Consider the following 18,327-nt stretch of genomic DNA (forward strand, 5'->3'; position numbering starts at 1 on the left):
GAACATTTCATGTTCTTATTTATGAAATGGGATTACAAAAATGTTATGATAATTTAAAGCCATAATAGCTTAATGTACACCAGTAGATCTGGTGAATTTTCAAATATGGTTTTACAGGACTGGCAGTTTTAATTTGGTTATTCTGAATTTTAATAAAACTATATTTGTACAGTTGCTTAGGAATAAAACAGTAGCTATCATATGAGCTTCTGATTAAATTATTATTTTGTGTCACAAAAGTTGATTTGCAGTATTTGTGTGAAGCTAACATAATTGAACAAATTGAAGAGAAGAACATGCGAGACAGTATGGTATAACCACATGAAAAGTACAACATCCGTTGTCAGTGAACCTACTGCATTTCTTTACACTGAATGTGTCAGGGCACAGTATACCATACTAGGGTATAACAGTTTTAAAGTATATATTGTGACTGCACTGGTTAATAGCCTTCGCTGTATTTCCACAGCTCACCTCATTTTTTCTGACACAGAGTGTCATTGACATAAGAATTTTTGGAAGGAGACTTCAGGAAGGAAGGCTATTTTCTTTGGGGACTTAATAGTGTTTGCATACTGTATAAAATTGTTACAGCCATAAAATATTTTGCGCCTCTTTGCGTTACATTTTGTTGAATGTCATGTGCGTTTATGCTCTCCCCCAGAATTGTTTCCTGTGGGTTTGCCACATACAATGGTTGTGATTCTTGAAATAAATATATTCTTCTGATGGTACAGCCTGTACTGCATTATATAGGCCTGCCACGAAGTTCATCAAACTTCATGACACAACACTGGGTAGTGATGCACATTTCTATTGGTTGTTGTCATGATGTGGTGGTAGTCTCTGTCACTCTTTCTAGCTGGCCTCACTTAGTAGAAAGATTGGAAAATTTTGCATGGTGTAATGTTGGTCAAATGTTGTAGTACTCCCATTTAAAGTACAGTAATGCTTGTGTCTGTAGTACCTTTTGACAGGATAGTGTAATATAGTGCTTGTTGTCTAGAGTTGTCATACCACTGCCAAACCTGTACACTAAATATACAACGTCTACTGTCTGGGGTGGGCTATTATCACATATGACACAGGAAATTTTACATTTATATAAATGAAAAGCAAACAACATTGACACCACTTCAGTTGGAAACATTACACATCACAGACACCATTGAAACAACTGTAGTTGCAAATATTATATATCAATTATAGTCTAACCAGTCATTGTCAGTTAAGAATTATATGGCTTATTCAAATCCTGCCTCTTAAACCTTGTTCCTTCACTGCATATATTGTTCCCACAATTCCTATTTTTTCCTGTGTAGTTTGCTCATTCCCTTTTCTAAAGATTCCGATTCCAGTTGTTTTTTCTCTGTTACTATATTCACTACTTCTAATAAAGTTGGACTAGACTTTGATTTTTATTTTCTAGTAATTGCTTTTTTGGCAGCCACCATAATTAAACTCAGCAATGCTTTACTATGTCTAGGCAATTCCGACTGTATCATAGCTCATAAAAATTATCTCCCCATTCAATCCAATCTGCTCAACCAGCTTGTCCGACAGAGAAGTCCGCAAGGAATCCATGAAGTCTGCCGGCTCATTACACTCACAAAAAATATGTTTTCAGCCACCTGAGGAAAAATTCTTTGGAGTCTACATGAGGTATAAAAATCCCAATGTAAACACTTCCAGGCAAAGATCCTAAATCTTCTAGACTGTGTTGCATATTTGGGAGATACATATATCCCCCATTGTCTGTGCATGAATTACTTATCCAATCTTTCTTCTCAATCCTTTCTAAGCTCCTTTGATTGATTCTTATAATTATCATGCAATATTTTATATGCTGTGCTAATTATTTTTTAGTGGCAGCTTCTGTTCTAGATTCTATAAAAAAATCTACCAGTGCTAGTCTTTCATTTAGGACTCCCCTGTTTCTTTCTCTTTGTTTGTACTCTGACATCAATCCTTGATAGGAAAGGCAATCTCCAACCTACTGTCCAAGTTAATTATTGGCTTCTTCCCATTCTGTTATCTTTCCCTTTCTAGTTATTTGTTCCCAGTATCTTGGTTCCTTTGCCAGTTTTTTCCAAAAAATTCCAGCCCCTTCTTGCCTATTATCTGTATCCCTAACCACTGTCATCCCTATTGGTAGAATCTCTTTTCTCCATTCTTGTGCTGGTTTACTTCTTAGAATACTCTATGCTACTTTATGAGTATAATATTCTGTATGATTTTTGTTGTTCTCCTTTAGAGTCTGCATCCAGTATCCCAATCTTTCCTTATTTCTTGAGCTCACCCCCAATATCATAATCATTTCCACTTTGAATTATAGTTTTCTGCTTGTGCTATGTTTAAGAGCCTTAACTGTATTTCTCTAAAATACCCCCTCAAATTGGATAGGCCTAGTCTGCCTTGTTCGATTGGAAGAATCAGCTTATCCCACTTGACCCCTGCTGTCTTTCCTTCCTATATAAAATCCTATAACTCATTTTTATTTGATATCCACGGCTTCTCTTCTGGTTGATAAAAATATGCCTGACCTATATATAAGACTAAAAAACTAAAAACATTTTAATTGCTTGTATCTTAGTATCCATATCCATAGACCAAAGCCTCCATTTTTCTCAATTTTTGTATTATCTTCTGTTTATTCTCCTCCCACATATCCTTATCTGCCACAACAGAAACATTTCTAATCCATACTCCTAAATACTTCATTTTATCATGCCCCCATAAATATGGATATTGTTGGACCAAATTTTGTGCAGGTACATAATTTACCACTCTTGCCTTTGTTTTAGCTTCATTAATTTTGTATCCTGAGAAGACTTGAAACTGTTTTAAAGTGTTCCACTGCACTGTAATGTCCCTTTCTGGTTTTGTCATATAAAAATAATATCTGCAAATAGAGCCAGCTTTTTCTGACGACCATACCAGTTATACCCTTGAATTATCTGGGTCCCTTATTTTCTTTGCCAGTGGTTCTAAATATAATGCAAACAACAAACAGAAAAACAGACAACATTGCCTGGTTCCTCTACTCAAGCAAAAGTTATTAGAGATCACTTTAATTTTTGCCTCCAATCCCTCATATATACTTCTAATCAGCCTTATAATTGTATCAGGGAAAGCAAATGCTTCGATTGCCATACTCATGATGTCCCAGTCTACTCTGTCAAATATTTTCTTTGCAAGACCTACCAGTAACAGTGGTATTTTCTTATAGTCTGCTTCTCTCTGGATCATCAGTGTTCTGTTAATATTGTCAAATGTTTGCCTGCCCTCCACAGAACCACACTGATCCATATCTATCAATTTTGGTATCACTTTTGCCATTCTTTAATCCATTGTAAACATAAACACTTTATAATCATGGTGTAGTATTGAAATTTACTTGTATGAAGCTGAATCTGATGAATCTTTACCCTCTTTAGGTATTACCATTACCACCGCCTTCTTCCAGGATGCTGGTACTTCTCCTCCTCTTCTTAAAATACTGTTATATAAAAGCTTCCAGATCTTTATCATTTTTTCCCTCCTAGCTTCCAAACTTCCATAGGATTACACTCTATTCCTGGGGACTTTCCTGTAGATTGGTTATACATAGCCATTTTTATCTCATCTCTTCCTATTCTAATGGTTAGTAACTGAGCCGCATCTTCCTCTAACCTTGGCAAATTTAATTCTTCCATAAACATTTTCATTTGCACCTTTTCTTGATTTCCATATTTTTCTGCTTTATACAAACTTTCATACAGTTTCCAAAATATTTATAATACCTCTACGGGATCTCTTGTTATCTTCCTTGCTATAGGCTCCCTAAGCTTGGTGACAGCCCTTTCACTTTCTGTTGCCTGAGTCATTGCAGTAAAAGTTTTTGTGTTCTACAATTGTTATCAAAAAATAGTTGCTTAACAGCAGTCTTCCTAAACTCTTGCATATTATTGAGGTTATCCCTTATTTTCTGTTTAGCATTCTGTAGTTGCTCTTTTTCTTGTTCTGATAGATTCCCCCTATTTTGGAATACTTCAACATTTCTTAGTTCCTCTAAATAATTCTTGTTACTTCCCAACCGTATGCGCCTTTCCTTTATTTCCACCCTAGTTTTAAACTCCATTTTAATTTTATCCCACTCCCTAGCTATGTTTTCAGAAGAAATTTTTATCTTTTCTAGTAGCTTCTGAATGAATTCCAAACCCATTCCTTAACTTCCTCACTTTTCAACCAGTAAGTGGGAAAATGCCAGTGTCTCATTTTTATTTCATCACCTTGCTTTTTTTATTTTAATTCTTATTTGAGCGTGATCTGAAATAGTTATTGGGTGCATTTCAAGATCTTCAATTAAATGCACATGTTCCTGTGAGATATACATTCTATCTAGCCTAGCCCAGTGGAGAGTAATGTGTAAATTCACTCTGAACTCCTAGTACTGAATTCATAGTACTGTATATATTCTATTATTATCTTTTTTTTCTTTTCTATCACTACAGGAGTTCCTGTTACAATTAATATAAGTACTTCTCTTTTTTTTTGCCCCAGTTATTCTGCTGAACAAGCATCCTGAAAGCCTTTCTTTATCAAATGCACATATTCAGTTATTTCCAGTTGTGCACCCCGTAGCATAGCTACTTGCACCAAACTGTCTTCAGTTTCTCTTTATCAGACTGTCTCCACTACTTTTTCTTTTTATATTTATCTGCAAGACCATTCAGATTAAAAGACATTACAGAAAGGATCAGTTTCTTATGTAGTTATTAATACCACCTGTTATGTATAACTGCTGTTTTGTTAAATGTTTAGTTCCAGCTTTTATGTTACATGCATATACTGCTCAGCAGGTTGGTCTTTTATACAGTTGTTTGTTGTCATATCCATTTGAGCCTATGCCACATCTTACATAACTTTTTGTTTTTTTTTGAAAGCTCTTAAAGAGAACAACCCCACCCAAACCCCCCTAAAGCCTATTAACTTAATAATAACACACAAATCTGTGTACAGCTTCACATATTGAAGTTTTGGCTTCCTAATAAGAACAAAAATTCTAAGTTGATAGCCAGACAGGCAGGCTAGAGTTAACTAAAAAGAAAGGTTAGTCATGCTAAGATGCATGGTACAACCTGCACTATTAGTAAGTGCTATTTGATTTTGTCTATTTTTATAGCTCTCCCAGCTGAGAAAACACTTGAATTATTTTAGTAAACATTTTCTCCGAGCCATTTCTCTCTATCAGATTGACTTCTAGTGACATGCAAACCAGACACAAAACTGCTAAGGGTACCTTGTTTACCAGAACAAAATCCTTATAAAATTCAACAGTGTTTTTATTTTACATGCTTTGTAATAAGCTTGTTACTGGAGAACGCATAGGGTTTTAACCCAGTCATTTCCCTATGCAAGCATGGGAAAAAGCACACTGATTTTTCTTTTGTTGTACTCTCTTAACCAGACCTTTCCTCTCTCCACCCCCCCCCCCTTATTTTTACATTGCAGTGCCTGCATTTCTTAAAACTGAACAAAGAAAAAGAGGGAAGGGAAAAACAAAAAAAAAAACACATTTATATTAGTATCCCCATTGCATTTAAAAAAACTGAGAAAACTTTATTTAAAGTCTAATACATTTTATCTTTAACGCTGTCCCTGCTAGGAAAACCCCTGATTGCTTTTGGAGAACATTATGTCCTAACCAATTTCTCTTTTCTTTTTTTTTCTTCAGTCAGTCCCCTTCCACCAAACGGTCTCCAGTTTCTCTTTTATCAGACTGTCTCCATGGAGACATAAGAATCAAACAGCCAGATTCTGTTTATCATATTGTTTCCATGGAAACATGAAGATGAGCTACAGAATTGATACTAAGTGTACATGCATTTGCTAGGGGAAAAAATCATAATATTCAATATTCTTCTTTTACTTGCTCTGTCTTAAAACTAATCAGTCTAAGGTCTTTAATCCACTCATTTCTCCATGCAAGAATGAGATAAAGCAAATTAATTTTAACTTTGTCATGCCTTTTTAAACAGGTTTTTACATTGCATTGCCAATATTTCCATGGTCTTCATTTCCATATGAAAAGAAGCAGAATCTGTTTATGTTTCACAGGTCACTTTTTGTTGGGCAAGCTTTTGTATTTCCTCCTTAGCTGCACTTCCCCTCCAGGGAAGAATACCTTAAAGACAGCTGAATACAGCAGTTTGAATCTCACATCTGTGTCTTGACATTCCCTGAATAGTGGAATGAATTTACTCTTTTTCTGCCTGATGTACAATAAGTAATCATTCTCTACAAACACTCTGCTGGCTCCCACTTTTAGTATTTTGTCCTTCTGCCACATTTTTGTCAGAATTAACTCCTTTTGCTGGTAGGTTTGCATCTTTACTATTAAAAGTCTAGGTTGCTTTCTAATAGCTAGGTTCGGAGCATACACATGATGTGCCCTTTCAACTAGCAACTCCTGCTGTGGAATACCAGTCCAGTTGCTTATTTGTGCTTTCATAAAATTAATGTAGTCTGTTCCTTCCAGCTTCTCTGGTATAGCTGAAAAATCTCAGGATTTCACTATGTGCTCAGTCCTCTAATTCTATTATTTTTTGAAACATCTCTCCCTGAGCAGTCTTATATTCAGCCAGCCTTTGCTTCATTTCAACCTTTGATTTTTGCAACTTTATCATCCTATCTGAATATCTGTTTAAAGCTTCTTCCATTTTTTCCATCCTTTTGTTGTTTGTGTTTATAGTCCGTCAGTGTTTTGTTTACTACCAGGTCTGTATGCAGTTCTTTTATCTTCCTCTAGGTTATTGAAAGTCATGTCTGAAGGTTGCATTGATTTTTGCTGAACAGCTGCAGAACTCTCCCCAGTCAGTGTCCCTTCCTTGCATTTTATAGCTGATTTTGTTCAAGGTCTACTGTGTTTCTTTATTCTGGGTATCCAGGCAGTGCACTTACTACCCAGTTACTAAAATTTATCCATAAACACAAGTCTAATGGCCTTCTCTGCTGAATTTTTATTTTCACACTGGGAGAGCTAGAAACAAGCTGTTACTCAGTGTGCAGCCATCTTGTTAGCCCCGGTACTTCCATTCTTTATGCATAAATATGTACTACTGATTGATTAGTGTTCCTCACATCTCATAACTTACAATGCAAATCTACAGTGCTCATTCTTTAAGGGCATCTTTCCCCTATCTTCAATACAATAAAAATACAATGATCACTATGCAAGAGAACTCCTTCCACCTCCCTTATTCTGGCAACATTTTGCCTGTTTTTTAATACTTTTATTGACTTATCTTTTGTGACATAGGCAAACAAATTTATTTAAAAGTAATCAAACCATATTAACAAATTCATATTTACAAACATTATACATCACATGTATTGTTCTTTACAATATAATAAAACAAACATTACATACATTGTTCATTTTCTGCCTTCTCTTAAACCTCATTCCACCTCTGAAACATTTTCTGCATATATTGTTCCCACAGTTTCCATTTTTCTATGTAATTTTACTCCTACCTTTTTCTAAAGATCCCATTTTCTATTGTTTTATCTCTGTTATTATATTCAATACTTCTAGTAAAGTTGGTTTAGACTTTGATTTCCATTTTCTAGTAATTGCTTTTTGGCAGCCACCATAATTAGTCTTTACAAGGCCTTACTATGTCTAGGCCATATTGCCCATTGTTAAGGAAATCTTCTTCATTTTAGTAAACACTTAATAATGTTTTCCAAAGGCATCCTCCCCGACTGCTGAAAATTAAGATTTTGTTGTCAAGGGGCACTTTCTCACCTCAGGGTCATAATGTATTAGCTCTTGCTCTCTATACCAGATGAAATTAAAAATACTGTGCTTATTTCCAAAGCTGTCCTGATCTTAGTGTTGTGACTTTGCTTCTAGAGACATCCATTCCTCAGTCTTCATACTATGGCACTCATTTTCCAGAGAGACCCCCTATTTCCCTATGTTTGGATTAACATTGCCAGTGCTATAAAAGGTGTCAGGACTTATGGTTTACTGAAGAAAAATTGGGTAGATTATAAGTGATGTATAATGTTTGCAACTTGGAGTGTGTCAGTATGGATTGTGATGTAAAATGCTTGCAACTAGGATTATGTCAGTGTGGTTTGTTTTCATTTATATAAATGTATGATTGCCTATGTAGTAAGCGATGGTTTAATAAAGCTGTTTCTTGTTAAAAAAAAACATTGCCAGTGCTGCAGTTTATTACTCTTGTATACCATGTCTAAAGTATCAAAGCAGTTGTACTTGCAGTCCACTTACTGCTGGGTCAGTATGCAATATAAAACCACCACAGTAGGATGAATCAGCTGAATACCCTTCCACGACAAATACTAAGAACCAAACAACAGTGGCAGCTACACGGTCAATAAAGGTCCGTCCTCACCACAAACAGTTCAAGAAAATTGTCACTTCCACAAACCAGTATATATAGAAACACAAATTTATTCCAAACTTCACAGATTTAGCGCTTTCGTTTCATTCCATAAAACTTCTTCAGAATAATGCATTTAAAAGAACTCCCTCATTTATAGTGGTCCATATAACATTCATTGGTTCACATTTTTAAAATACTGTTACATCATACATCTAATTAAAAACCCCACCACATCTTAAAAGGCCATCACATTTACAAGACAATTGCATCTTAGCAAGTTTTAAATAACATAACATATATTACCATATCTGTATAAACACAGAATTATATTAAGTGCAAAAAGGTATAAAGCATAAAACATACTGTTTAAAGTAAATAAACTTTATACTTTTGTTCGCATTTTTAAAGCTGGTACAATGGATAAATGGTCATTCAGACCAGATCAAGTACAGGCATCCAACTGCATCTGCCAAATTAATTCACGAAACTCTAAAAGAGCTTCCCAATCACTCCTCCTATCCGAGGGTTTAACCTGTTCAATTACCCAAAACTTAAAGGAAGCTCCATCACACTCCTGAGTGTGTCTATAGAGCGCATTAGTATCTTTTTTTCCTCCCAAAATCGTAGATGTTTTCATACACTCTATGTTTCTTTTATTATATAGGCAAAACTGAAATAAATCTAAAGTATAGAGTGTATGAACACATCTACGATGCCTTTAAACTTTACAACTTGCCAAGATGCAATTGTCTTGTAAATGTGATAGCCTTTGAAGATGTGGTAGAGTTTTTAATTAGATGTATGATGTAACAGTATTTTAAAAATGTGAACCAATGAATGTTATATGGACCACTATAAATGAGGGAGTTCTTTTAAATGCATTATTCTGAAGAAGTTTCATGGAATGAAACAAAAGCACTAAATCTGTGAAGTTTGGAATAAATCTGTGGTTCTATATGTACTGGTTTGTGGAAGTGACATTTTTCCTGAATTGTTTGTGGTGAGGATGGACCTTTATTGACCGTGTAGCTGCCTACTGCGGTTTGGTACTCAGTATGTAATATGTAGGAACTGTAAAATCTGTGTTTGGTGGTGGCAGGGCAGCCATGTGAACCAGAGGGTAGGATATACAATATTACAAATACTGTTAGGCACATGCCATAATATTGTGCCATAAGCTTAATATGGAATGCCTGCTTATATTTTTCCAGTCCATGATGTTCTTGCAGATTTCTACAGGTTTATATTTCACTACATAGTAATGCTATGTGCTGTTTGAAGTGGTGAATTGAAATTTTTAGCTCTTATAAACCACAACAGGATTACTATGACTATGGACAGTGTACTTTACTTATCTGTATAAATCCAAAGAGGAATGAACTATATATATCCAGCATATATTTTTCTTTACCGATGTAGCAGTATGAGAGCTGTCTTAATCACTCACAGAAATACACTGTGAAAACAGAGCAGTTAAGTGTTAAGTATATTTACAGTAGTGTGTGTGTGTGTGTGTGTGTGTGTGTGTGTGTGTGTGTGTGTGTGTGTGTGTGTGTGTGTGTGTGTTCGTGAGTGAGCACTTATAGGTTCATTGGATTATACTAGGCTATTGACCCAGAGGCCCTTATAAGCCTAGCCAGGAATTTCACCCATGTTCCCACAAAGTCATTACCTGTTTTTCCTGTCCATCAGGGACACAGGTGGAATCCCAGGGGTATATTTTCTGTTTCCCATCCAGTTGTCCAGGTTCCTCTTAAAAAGGGCTAGTGAGGTGCTCTGCTTGACATGGAGAGTAAGTCTGTTCCACAGATGGGGGAGTCATTGGGACAGAAATCTATCCCACCAAGGAGTTCTATTAATGTCATAGACCAGGTTGAGACCTTGCGTGCAGGTTGCATGAGTGGAGTTTGACTTATGGATATGCAGCAACTCCATCAAGGCTGAGTCTGAGATGGCATTGTATGTCAGACACAGGTCACCTCTGAGCAGTCTGTATGAGACTGAGTAGAGGGACTTATTAATTTGTATCTCTTTTTCCATTTATCTAGTATAGATGCATGCCAGTATTATTGGGTTAAACACATGCTTTATCAGTGATTATATAAATATTTTGGTTAAGCAAAAAAAAGAGAAAATCACCTGTTTTATGTGTTTTTTACACAGAATGAAGGACCATTGTCTTTGGAAGAGGTTGCTGATGTTTGCAGAATGTACTGTCTTTGTGAGGTTTTCCTGTTTTCATTGTCATTGTCAAGTCGAGCTAAGATGAAAACAGTAAGTGGCGAATGGAATAAACAACTCGATGTACAACTTCAGATAGTAAGCACATCATTTTTATTCAGTATGGACTTTATTTTATGGCTTAACTATGTATTGCCCCATTTTACAGACTGCTTCCAGAAACAGTTTTCTTATTTCATTGATTTGATTTGCCTTGGTCCTATATAAATATATAACCAATATATATATGTGTGTGTGTGTGTGTGTGTGTGTGTGTGTGTGTGTGTGTGTGTGTGTGTACATGCGTGTAATACATATATATATGTATATATATATATCTATATATATATATATATATATATATATATATATATATATATATATGGGTCCCCTTCAAAATCCTGAAAGCTCAAAATCCTGAATCTCAAAATCCCGAACTCAAAATCCTGAAAGCTCAAAATCCTGAAAACTCATAATACTGAATCTCATAATACTGAAAAACATACAGGACACCAACACTGACTGTATTGCAGCTACACTACACTGCACATACACTACTATCTATCCACTTATCCTAACCCAGACCCTAACCCTTAGGTCCGTCACTATCGCACACTCACCTCACCTGTGCCCTAACCCTAACTCACTTAACCCGCCCCTAACCCCAAATTCTGTCACTATCGCACACTCACCTCACCCAGACCCTAACCCTAAGGTCCGTCACTATCGCACACTCACCTCACCTGTGCCCTAACCCTAACTCACTTAACCCGCCCCTAACCCCAAATTCTGTCACTATCGCACACTCACCTCACCCGCACCCTAACCCTAACTCACTTAACCCGCCCCTAACCCTAACGTCCATCACAATCGCACACTTACCTGACCTGCTCCCTAACCCAAATGTCCGCACAATCACACATCAGTGTTGGTGTCCTGTATGTTTTTCAGTATTATGAGATTCAGTATTATGAGTTTTCAGGATTTTGAGCTTTCAGGATTTTGAGTTCGGGATTTTGAGATTCAGGATTTTGAGCTTTCAGGATTTTGAAGGGGACCCATATATATATATATGTGTGTGTGTGTGTGTGTGTGTGTGTGTGTGTGTGTGTGTGTGTGTGTGTGTGTGTGGTTTCACTTCATAATGTCGAAATACTGAAATCTCGAATTTCAGTAACCTGAGACTATAAAGTCGAACTGTCATAATCACAAAGGCACGAAATTTCATATCGGGAAAGTTATGGTTTACTAAAGGAATACCGTTTGACTGCAGAGTTCTAGCCGATAAGATCATGTATTTGATATTTAACATGCAGACTTTTTTTTGCACCTGGGATTGTTGGTGCTGTTTATAAAACTAGTATTTCCCAGAAAGGCAAACCTGTTCTCCTCTTAGATGGGTACGTTTTGCAGAAGGAGAATGTTTTAAGAGATAACTGAAGCAAACTGAAGCGGTCTGACAAATGCACAGGTAGGGCAGTCTCAATAAGTGTCCCAGATGGAGAAAAGTTGTTTAAATCTGTAAAACACACTCATAGTGGAGATCCAAGTGTGGTGGAATGGTATAGGATATGTGCTGAATTAAAGTTAAAGTCACAGTTCTCTCGAGATACACCCTGCCTCATAGTAGACAATGTTTTAGTCTCAATATCTAGTGCTGTGACCCCTAGTTTACCTGCTCATAAAGCACTTTTACAGCAAGTAGGAAGGGTCCATCGAAGGAATCTAAATCATTATCTGAAAAGTTGGTAAAACTGCAAGATATCAACATGGATGATTTTCCTACAAAGTCAGGCATATTTGTAAGCACATACATGAATGATTTATCTACTGACACAACTGTTGTAGTGTTTTCTACTAGTCAGAATTTAATTGATCTCAGTACTGCAACCATCTGGTTGGTAGATGGAACATTCTTTTTTAAAAGGAATAATTTGTCGTCAGCTCTACAGCATGCATGGTTTGCTGAAGTATGGAGGGTTCCATAAGAGTGTGCCTCTACTCTTCTGTTTAATGAATAAAAAGTCATTGAAATCCTACAATTTTATGTGGAACTGTGTTTTACAGTTGCTTAATGAACATGAGTTTGAGAAAAATTTTAAATATATTTTGAGATAGCTGCAAAAAGAAGTGTTGCTTTAAATTTACATGGTGTAATACCAAAAGGTTGCCTCTTCCACTTTGGCAAAATATTTGGAGAAAGGTTCAGCAATTAGGTTTGGCTCATCTCTATAATACTAACATGGCTTTTCAGTTACATGTCAAATGCTTGGCTGGTTTAGCATTCTTGACGGAGGCTGATGTCTCCAATACATTTAATGAACTTAAAGAGGTGTTTCCAATTGAAGGGAAAGAGTTATTAAAATACTTTTCAGATTGGTACCTATTGGGAAGAGTTCACAAGTTTTGCACCAGATCTACTGGTTTCTGAAGATTTCCTCGATTTTTCCCTGTTTAGTTTTGGAACGTGCACAATCTTAATAGTTTATTTTTTGCCCCGTACTCAAAATAGTGTAGATGCCTGGCATAGCTTCATAGATTAGTACTAGGCTAACTGCCCTTGTGGACCATTATAAGTCTAGACAATTAGCCCACATGAGAATCAAACCCTGCACCTTGTGTCTGTAAGGTAAACACCTTAACCATTATGCCAACCTCCCACACTGATTGAAATCTTTATTGGGGCATAAAGCAACAGACTTAGCTGTGTTAATGAATGTCTTAGCTAGAGTGCAAGACAGAGTAGACGAATTGCGAGTTCGCATGAGCTGCAGAAGCCTGCCTTCTCTTAAAAGGTGTAATGTGGTTAAACAACACAGTCCGTTTGAGAATGTACTGAAAAATAGTGCATCGTACACTTCTTTGGAGTTTGTAATGGCTATTTCCAGGCTGCTAAAAATGTGAGATAGTTTTCAATATTTAATTTTCTTTTGAAAGGAAGATTGAAAGTCCTTTTCGTAGGGCAGTATGTCTTTACTGATAATCTTAAGCAGAAATTATGATATTTTATGCATCTCAAATATGCTTTTTGTGTTCACGTCAGTTGTTTGGATGTTCAGAAGTGCCTGCACGGCAAGTATTCAGATATGCTAGATTGCTTTTTATGAATCTCAAATATGCTTTTTTGTGTTCACGTCAATTCTTTGGATGTTCAGAAGTGCCTGCAGTAGAACTTAATGAGTTATGGCAAGAATTCAGATATGCTGGATTGCTTACATTTACTTTTGGATGTTTAAGTGAAAGGTTCTGATGTTTAGCAATTATTGTGAAACTACACATTGATTATGATGCTCTTTGTGATGGTACTTTGGATATTTTATGTTATGAAAAACAGAACTGGAAGAATGTTTTTGTTAATAAAGTCATGTAGGTTTCTTTTGAGATGTTGGGGTATTCACAGTTTCAGTGTTTTAGTTGCAAGATTCTGAGCTTCGTGATTTTGCAGTTTCATCTTTATAGTCTCGGTTTACTGAAATTCGAGATTTCAGTAATTTGAGATTATGAAGTTAAACCATATATGTATACACACACGCACACAGTCACACATATGTATGTGTATCTCTGTATATATATATATATATATATATATATATATATATATATATATATACATTTTATATATATATATATATATATATATATATACACACACACACACACACATATATATAATGTATATATATATATATATATATATATATATGTGTGTGTGTGTGTGTGTGTGTGTATGTATGTATGTATATATATATATATATATATATATATATATATATATATATATATATATATTTTCTTATCAGATGATGGAGTTTTCAGAAAATTGAAATTCATGATTGAGACCATATGATCGAGTTTTCGGAAACTTGAACATCAACAGAAAAAAAAAACAGTTTTCCACTGTATTCTGGGTGCACTGACCTGACAATTTATGTATTTATTGATGTATTGGGTCACAATCAAACATCTGAGGTCTAAAGTCACAGTTATACAAGTAGCTGTAATTAATGGTTACTTACCCACTATTAGTTATTCTACTACACTTAGTTTAAGACAAAAGAACAGCAGTTTCTTTAAAAACGTATATAAACAGTTTTTTGAAAGTGTGCCCTAATCTGGAGTACCATGGAAGAGGACTGTTGCGTTCTCAGTGTCATCTGAAGTGGCCATGTCATTGGAGCTTTTAGTTTCTTTCCACTGAGGCCTCTTGTAATGACTAGCTGCTCTTCACATAGCTGAAATAGACTCAAACTCTTCTTTTTAAATGCGCTGCAGAGCCCTTTCTTCCTTCAGAAAGGGGAGAGCAGTTGTGTCCGAACCCTTCCTTATTTTGATGGAGAATGAAGGTTTTGTCTCATTTTGGACCTCATGGATTTCAGCAAGTACTTCTGGTGTATTGGCATGTGGATGGTGACTATCTATGAGGAATGCCTTTGTTGCTGTAGGACATCTAAATTGAGTTACTGGACATGATAGATGCCTTCTGCTAAATCACTATGTGGAGTCCATACTGGAACTTCCTACAGTTTACTATGGATAAACTCCATTTTCTATTAATTACTGCTATCTGTTCTAGTATCTGCACCTTGAATGTTTACCAAGACCATTGATATAGTGGGATGGATTTATTATGATTTATTATGAGGAGTATGAGTAGTAGCCATCTAATTGAAGTGGGAGTCAGTGGATGAGTGCAGTAACATCATTGTTTTCTTATGGGACTTTGCCCTTCTAAAGTACTAAATGTAGGAAATTTTAAAATGACAGCCTTAAATGTATTATAAACTACCTCCAAAGTTATACCACAATAACACAGGAGGAGGGAGGCTAAATCTGAGACAGGTGAGTTCTTACGAATTTCACTTATGATGAGCTGAATGCCTTTTATTGACGAGGATGTCTTTTAAGAGAGGAAACCCTTCTGTTTGCATTTCTGGACTGGTGAATTGTAGTGGCCTCATCAGTGGACTCTTTGATAGTGGCTTTTGCCTTAGTCCATCTGTAACTACAGGCCCGTGGGATCACTAAAAACTGCAGAGGTCCTGTTTTGTTCCTGCATAGTGGATCCTGTTCATCAGGGCAGATTTAGGCATTCTTTTTATTACTTTGACCCCCACAACCAGAGTAGTAGAATGTAAAATGGGAGGTGAGCGGTTCTGATTCATATTAGGATGCAGTATAACTGACCCAGTGTTTATAGTGAGACAGGGAGTAGAGAAGAATTCAAAGATGAGGAAAGATTCCAACTAGGATTTCCAGGACTTTGCGAAAGCATATATTCAGGTCCAAAGGAAGCCTACTTGGGCAGCCTTGCAGTGGCTTGAAGTCCTGGAAACACTGGCAGAGTTGGTGCAGGCAATGTACAAGAACCCAGTAATACAAGTATGAACAATATTTTGAGAGGTTCTCATTGGGAGTGTGTGCATATCAGGGTTCAACTTTGAGCCCACTCCTGTTGTACTGGTAATGTAGTACATAGCCAAACAGAGTGAAAGGGACAGTTCAAAAGTGCTGCTTTGTGCAGATAATGCGGCATTACTAGCAGAGTATAGTTCATATGCATCCTTTTTTATTGCTGAAGAGTTGTAAGAAATAAACATATGCATCTTCAGAAACATTATTCAGTTTTGATTGTACAATGAACAAGTAAGTGTCATCCGTCTAGTAAGCATGATAGAAAAGATTATGCAAATACTTAATTACAAAACAACAGCAAATCATAAACGATGGGACATGCTCCTATATTTATTTATTTATTTGACATTTGTTGACCGGTTGGTCCATCTAGGACAAGGCCCTTTTTCACTGGAGACCCGGGGAGAAAAGCTCCATAGTTACAAAACATATACAAGCTACATAGTTACAAAAATATGCAAGTACACAAATAAAATACATAGCAATGTAAAGTGAGTACACAATAATAAAACTGATTACAGATTGTATGCAATGTTGGCCAGCTACCTATACTGAAGTAGATAAACCGGGAAAATAGTCTTTACAATAAAGAGAAAGCTAATTAGTAAGGAAGTTTCTAGGTAGCAGTGAAGGAGAGATTAAAGTGCAGAAGTAGATGTTGAACATTGTACTGGTGAGGAGATTGTAACATTATAAGGAGAGTTTAGGGGTAAAAAGTAGGGAAGGCTTTTGTGGAGAAGAAGGGAGGGAGAGTTAGGACGGAGGTAGGGTTAGCTACTAGTAGGAGAAAAAGAAGTGACTGGTTGGTCTGGAGAGATGGGTTAGTCAGGGGGGTGATAACACAGGCAAAGTTTATTTAAGCTAAGGTGATTTCTCACAGTCTTTTTGAATAGCAGTTTGGATCCAGTGATTCCTGAGAACATAAGTGTACCAAGAAAAAGGATTCTAATTTTCAGAATATGCTGAGCAGCACGAAAATATACAGCCATTGGGTAACACATAGCTTCGGCTAGGCAATCTACACTGCATGTTGGCAGCATTGACATGAATGGGTATATCCTGTGAGGAACAGTTTAGGTATTTATCCATGTACTGGATCACAATCAAACATCTGAGGTGTAAAGTCAGTTATACAAGTGGCTGTAGTTAATGGTTACATACACACTATTTATAGTGAGTCCACTTCACTTTAAGATAAAAGGACAGCAGTTTCTTTAACAAAATATATTAACACTTTTCCCCAAGTGTGCCCTAACCTGGAGGATCATGGAAGAGGACTATTGGGTATTCAGGGTCATCTCAAGTGGCCATGTCATGGAGCTTTTTAGTTTCTTCCCACTGAGAACTCCTATAATGACCAGCAGCTCTCTGCAGAGCAGAAGTGGGCCCAAATTTTACTTCTCAAGGCAATACATAGCCCATTCCGCCTTCAGAAAAGGAAGTTCATTTGTGTCCGAGTCTTTCCTTATTTTGAAATTGAATGGAGGTTTAGCAATTTAGTTTCACACAGCTTCTGCTAGACAAACTAGAAGGGTAGTAGTAGCATAACACAAAGCAGATTCAAGGTAGTGCTTATGGAAACTTTTATATTCATTGTGTAATTTATTGTGTTGTTTGAACAATATTCAATCCTTGATGGATTTGTTTAAGAAAAGGTGGAGGTGTTGCGTCGACAGGGAAGAGGTGGGGTTCCACTCTGAGGCTGTATATATATATATATATATATATATATATATATATATATATATATAGCCATACTTGGGCAGAAAGTTGAATAAACCAAAGCTTTTGTATACTGGGCAAGGTTAAGTTTGGGGGTATTTCACCCAGGATTCTTCTAGAAGGAAGGGCCTGTAGTCTGATTAAAAAGTCTCAGAGACTAGGTTGTCAATATATATCCATAATGGTTGTGTATATTTACAAGCCCAAAACCTGTGGTATTAATTTGCTAAAATCCTTGGGCAGATCTGACAGGACCCCAGTTGACTGAAACCCTTGACCTGTAATTTAACCAGAATTTAGTATCCCGGGAAGACAAGCTTTAGCTGATGTGTTAAAAGCCTGAGGTCTTCGTTACTAGGTGTAGAAGAAGGAATTCCCCATCTGGGGGTTCAGTCTTCCACCTCACCTTTAAAGCCATTGACATGATTAATTGCCATTTCTATATTTTTATTGATAAGCTATTGAGAGAACCGCAAGAATACATTGGAAATTATCAGAGAGGGTAGATTTTTTTTGGTGCCAAGTAGCTCTTCTTTCTGTTGCAGGGTAAGCTGACTACACTCTAGAGTGGCATTAC

At 36.4% G+C, this 18,327-nt stretch overlaps 1 protein-coding gene across 1 annotated transcript in view; it reads left to right on the top strand.

Moving 5' to 3' along the window:
• LOC122794922 (probable ATP-dependent RNA helicase DDX60) overlaps positions 1–18,327 on the top strand; it is a 2,165,155-nt gene that overhangs the window by 573,729 nt on the left and 1,573,099 nt on the right. The window contains exon 7 of the mRNA XM_044063515.1: positions 10,560–10,715. Within this exon, the coding sequence (XP_043919450.1) occupies positions 10,560–10,715 (156 nt within the window). The remainder of the gene's footprint in view (positions 1–10,559; positions 10,716–18,327) is intronic.

Source organism: Protopterus annectens, chromosome 2.part1 (genome assembly GCF_019279795.1).
Source record: "Protopterus annectens isolate FY-2018-M chromosome 2.part1, PAN1.0, whole genome shotgun sequence".
NCBI classification, from domain to species: domain Eukaryota; kingdom Metazoa; phylum Chordata; order Ceratodontiformes; family Protopteridae; genus Protopterus; species Protopterus annectens.